The sequence below is a fragment of the Bidens hawaiensis genome, unplaced genomic scaffold (assembly GCF_021521415.1).
Source record: "Bidens hawaiensis isolate Kalapana, Puna unplaced genomic scaffold, B.hawaiensis_p1.1 tig00002507_1, whole genome shotgun sequence".
NCBI lineage: Eukaryota > Viridiplantae > Streptophyta > Magnoliopsida > Asterales > Asteraceae > Bidens > Bidens hawaiensis.
In genome coordinates, this window is record NW_027491137.1 from 618,610 (window position 1) to 624,310 (window position 5,701).

The 5,701-nt window shown below is 31.5% G+C and overlaps 1 protein-coding gene across 1 annotated transcript; it reads left to right on the plus strand.

Moving 5' to 3' along the window:
• The first annotated feature begins 255 nt into the window (after positions 1 to 255).
• On the plus strand, positions 256 to 5,233 carry LOC143619728 (transcription factor bHLH35-like). The gene is made up of 4 exons (XM_077091586.1): positions 256 to 387; positions 1,759 to 1,995; positions 2,095 to 2,265; positions 5,136 to 5,233. Exons 1-4 carry the CDS (start codon positions 310 to 312, stop codon positions 5,223 to 5,225), a joined length of 576 nt encoding a protein of 191 aa, XP_076947701.1. The 5' UTR covers positions 256 to 309; the 3' UTR covers positions 5,226 to 5,233.
• Positions 5,234 to 5,701: the final 468 nt, after the last annotated feature.

Here is a 5,701-nt window from a genome sequence, read left to right on the forward strand (position 1 = left end):
CCCTTGTCCCTCCTTGCACATACACATACCCATATTATTATTTTATTTGCATTCGCCCGACCAAAACCATCATCTTCCATGGAAAACACTGGCGATTCGAACTCAACCTATTGGGATTCCGTCCATCCAGTCGAAGATTTCAGGTACTTATACCTCCAAATCTTTTATTTCAAATTTGTCATAATAGCATATATTTATTTGACGTAATATATGTATATTAGTTGGGGCGGATTGGAGGAAACACTCTCGGGCTACTATGATTCGAGTTCGCCAGACGGAAGTCAGTCAACGACGGCCTCCAAAAACATTATGTCTGAGAGGAACCGGAGGAAGAAGCTTAATGATCGGCTGTATGCGCTTAGGGCCGTTGTCCCTAATATTACTAAGGTGTCACCCTCCGCACTCACGCATTTCTTCTTCAATTTCTTTTATCAAATTTGTTGAACATCGTGCAATCATTATTATAATAATTATTATTATGTTTTTAATAATAATATTATTATTATATTGAATTTGCTTTGAAACATAAAAAGTCATAAATGAAAGTTGGCTAGGGCTTAGAGGTGTAAACAAGAGCCGAGCCCGAGCTAGCTCGGCTCGTTAATTATCATTACTTATTTTATATATATATATTTGTTATTATTTTAATATAATAATATATATTAATTAGGTATTTTTATCATAATTGTGTGTCTATATATATATATTAGTTAGGTGCTCGTACGATGTAGCGGGGAACAATACTCTAGCTCAACTCGAACTTCATACCGAGGCTGACTCACGTTTGTTTAATTACTTTAAATATTTATATAACTTGAATACTTTTAATCACATCTTTATAAAACACATAAGAAGGAAAAAACATTTAAAGTTGAGTAATGTTTGGATAAATTTGAGAGGTCAAAGTTGTAAGTATTACTTAAATTTTGAATTGAAACAAGTTAAAAAGATAAAGGGTTGGATTTGTAATTATATGAAAACATGAGATTGTAAACATTTGTTCTTTAAGAAACTTGTACATTCATGCAGTAATGAATTGTACATTTTAAACCATCGATCTGTTTTGAAAAAAATTTATATTGAAACGTCGACAAAAATAAGCTCGTTTAAATAGGTATGTTCGGATTTTTGTTAACCGTATTTTTGTAAAACATACATGAAGAAAACCAAAAACAATAAAGCTAGAGTAAAAAATGGGTAATCATGAGGGATTAAATTTGTAACTAATTCTTAAATTTACAAAATCTAAGTAAAGTTGAGGTACTATACTTGTAATTGTTTTTATAGAAATCAAATGAACGTGGGTGATATGTGTGAAAAAGACAAACTTATCCATACTTTAACATGTAAATTATGCATCATAACTTATAAAACTCTTAATTCTAGCGTCTTAATTTGCTCATCACTTACATATTATATATAGTATATATATATATATATATATATATTAATAATGAAAATATAAATATATATACTAAAAGTTTTAAATAAAAAACTATATAAATAATAGGCTCTTCCGACTCACGAGCCGGCTCGAGCACGATAAGTGAAGCTCGGGCTCGGACTCATTAATTAAACAAGCTTATTTTTAGGGTCAAGCTTGGGCTGGCCCGTTTATCAAGCATTCTTATTTTTAGACTCAACCTCGGGCTCATTTATTAAACATATTTACTTTTAGGCTCAAGATCGCTAGTGGCTTGGCTTGCTTACTCTCCTAAAGTTGACTCATGATATGTGCATTTTTTTCGTTTTGTGAAGATGGACAAGGCGTCAATAATCAAAGACGCGATCGATTACATTCAAGTATTGCATGAACAAGAGCGAGCGATCCAGTTGGAGTTGATGGAACTTGAGTCTCGAAAAGTAGAGCCTGATAATATGGAACTATGTGAAGAAACTGAGGTGTTTATGGCAATGGAACGATCGAAGAAGATTCGAGCTGATCAGGCATTTGATCCGAGTGGATCGTGGGCGGATCCAATTGAAATTCAAGAAGTAAGTCATGAATTTTGATAATCTGTATTTACTTTTTTTCGAAATATTTGCAATTGTTTTTCATAAATATTAAAATTATAAAAAAAACAAATGTGACAGCTGAAAGTGGAATCTGTGGGGGAGAAGATTGCATTGGTGACCTTAAAATGTAGCAAAAGAAGAGACACAATTGTAAAGCTTTGTGAGGTGTTTGAATCTTTAAAGCTTAATATTGTTACTGCCACAATTGTTGCTCTTCCTCAAAGGCTTTTAAATACTCTCTTTATTCAGGTATCTTTTTTAACTTTCCTTGTAAAATATATAAATGCAGAAGTTAACATATTATTATCAGCTTTAAGTTGAAGTAAAATGAGAATCGTGTGATTCATTTCAATCCGCCGCTTTGAGCTTTGTTACATAAAACGATTATGTAATCGCTTATCATCCTTTAAAACATAAAATATGAAATATCAATGAATTACCTTAATTAACTAGTAGGGAGAAAAACTATTTAACTTTATTACAGTTATATCATTTTCACTGGATAACTATATGATTCTTGTTAGTTCTCCAAGTTCTAGTTATCTTTTTTTTTTAATGTATCGATGGTTACCAATGAAACATGCAATATTTAATAATAACTTAATGGTTTAACTGTGTATACTGTATAGATAAACTTAGACATCACTAAATTAATCCGGCCAGCTTAAAAAAATTGGTCCAAAGATCACGGGAGGATAATTGTTTTGAAGAAATAGTTAATTTACGGGACATGATTTCTCAATTATCTAATATGTCTCACCAAATCCTGGAATGTGCCTTACTTAAATAATTAAGAAACACATATAAATTAATTTAAAATATTAACAACATATTATTATATATATATATATAAAAGAATGTTTAAATAATAAATATCAAGTAATTGTGAACAAATGAAAAGGTGTTTCTTAATTATTTGATCATTTTTATGAAAGTATGAAAAGTGTACAAAAGCAAGTGTGTAGGGGGGGGGGGGGGGGGTTGTTGAGAGAGAAGAAAAGCATAAAAAAAATTAATTTTCTAAAACTTATGTTGTTTGTTTTTTAGGCTCCAATCCTATTTTTAAAACACCAAATTGAAAGAGAACCTTAAATATATATAGATATTGTTTTAAACAAAGATGTCCATTTGATAATGGGTGTATTACTAATTCATAGCCTGTCGCTGTAAATTGGATGTGGCTCAATGGTAGAGCACTTACTTTACAAGTGAGAGGTAAGGGCACTTACTTTACAAGTGAGAGGTAAGGGGATTAAACCTCACTACCACCAATTTATATGGGAGATATGAGGGATGAACCTGGCTTGTCAGGGTTCGAGTCCTGATCTCACCCGGTTTTAGCGGCTTCTTGCTGTCGTGCCGTTTGGGGGGCGTGGGGGTCGGGTTTTATCCGGGGAATCCCTCAATAGGTGGACCGCTAGGGGCTCCGTCCGTCCGGACTCGTGGCCGGCTCATGCTACCTTTAGCCAATGGGGGCCGCGTACAGAGTACCCGGTGTTACTTAGTTGGTCGTTCAAAAAAAAAAAATAGCCTGTCGCCAAAGTGGTATTTTTGTATTAAATGCCGCATCACTAATCATTGGATGCATCATGCATGAAGCCGTTTTTACTTATTTTAAGACGGATTAAATGTTATTTATTTTTAAACATCATTTTGATGATACTACATGTTTTTATCAAGTGTCTTCAAGTATGGTAAAAGTGAATACAACAAAATATTAAGCTGACTATTCTTTACATGCAGAGTATTTTATCAAAGGTGACATCAAATTAAAAATTATTTTGTTATACAAAACTCCTGTATCAAATTTAAAAAACATGATGCTATGTTTATCACGCTTGTGAACGTATAATATTCGCCGCACATTACAAGGAAAACTTTAAAAAAATATATTTCAATGTTATTTTAAGATGATAAGTACACCTGTAATCAATTAATTGTTATTTATATTTAAATTATTTAGTTGATACGGTACATGATTTTATCAAATATTTTAGAAGTTGCTTAATATGACATAATACTTATTAAGCGACTATCCTTCAAAAGGTATTTTACTATTTTATCATATTTGACATCAACTTTAATGATTATTTATTATACAAAACCCTATATAAAACTTTGATTTATAATATTTGATACTAAGTTTTACCACGTTTGTAAACGTATAAAATATTACAGTCAGTGCCGTATTTTGGGTAAGTCAAATCAGGCCTTTAGACCTTCAGTTTTTAGGGCCTCCATTTAAAAGAGCGGATGTGTATTTTGGGATTTTGAAAGTAGATTTTTTTTAGAATTAGTAAGTGATGGGCCATAAGCTAAGAAGGAATATCTCATATCCATTATCATGTATATCATTCATATTCCATAATTCTTGGATACTCTCTAATGCTATAAGCATAAAAAAGGCTTTAATATTTTAGATATCTTTAGGCCTCCGACTAAATTGAGCCGGCCCTGATTTCAGTGCAAATTACAAGGAAAGGACAAAGAGATTAGAAATTAAACCCTCTCCACAACTTCGGAATTATTTATATTATCTTTGTTTTTAAATATTAGAGAATTCTGCCAAACCTATAAAAGTGACGGGAGTATTTTGATTTTTGACCTTTTTTAACCTATCACGAATTTTGGGCTTTTTAAACTATAGCTTAAGCATATGATTATTATTTTATATTTTAAGCATCATATATGACATCTTTAATCTCATTATTCGCACGCCTTATTCAACAGTGATGAATTCAAAATATTTTCATAAGTGTTAGTATGTTACTTCTCGAAAATGTCTTTAGTGTTGGAGCTTGTTGGGCGTTGAATAAATATACAACTTATTATAAATGAGTACCTAATTTTATATAGCACATGTTAATTTATAAATAAGATCGAATAAATATACTATGTAATGCGAAACAAGTTAACAACCATAAATTTTGTGATGTAACTTTGACACTGACGCTGCCTTGTATCCGTCTTTATGGGAATAATGACAAAGTAACCAACAATATTAATAAGTGATTAATTATTTGGAGTATTTAAACTAGGATAATATGTTCTATAATATGCTTTATATATGATCATGTGGCCGATTTTTTAATAAAGAAAATGATTGTTTGTAAGTGCAGGCTGAGAAGGAAGAGATAGATCTTTTGAAGATGCAAATACAAACAGCCATATCCGCTTTAAATCATCCTCAAAGTCCAATCATCATGTGAAAGACAACTATTATTTTCTTCTTCTATTTCTAAGAATACAGACTGTAATCAAAGTGCATCACATTCCATTTTATCTCTCTCTCTCTCACTCTCTCTCTCTCTCTCTCTCTCTCTATATATATATATATATATAATATTACTATTTTAAAGGATTAAAAGAACTAGTGATCATTTTTTATGTCATGTTGTTTCGTCACTTTGGTTTTTATTGTCACATTGGTTTGAAATTCGGTCACTAATAGGTGTAATATTCTTTCCATTTTTAACTTTTCGGTAAGAGATAATTACTAAAGATCATGAACCTAGTAATTTGGGTCATTGTAAGGATAAGATTTATACGGGAGTATTCTCATGGCGTGTTTATGCATATGAAAGACAAGAAATGAAGCTATTTGTTTTTAAAGAAGTGACAAATCTCTCTAAAGCATTGGTGGACATATGGGGTACCTTTGGATAGAAATCGTTCAATGTGTAGA

Coding starts and splice junctions, on each gene's coding strand:
- LOC143619728 (XM_077091586.1), top strand. CDS start 310: ATGTCTGAGAGGAACCGGAGGAAGAAGCTTAATGATCGGCTGTATGCG. Junction 388..1,758: donor TTGTCCCTAATATTACTAAG/GTGTCACCCTCC, acceptor CGTTTTGTGAAG/ATGGACAAGGCGTCAATAAT. Junction 2,266..5,135: donor TAAATACTCTCTTTATTCAG/GTATCTTTTTTA, acceptor TTGTAAGTGCAG/GCTGAGAAGGAAGAGATAGA.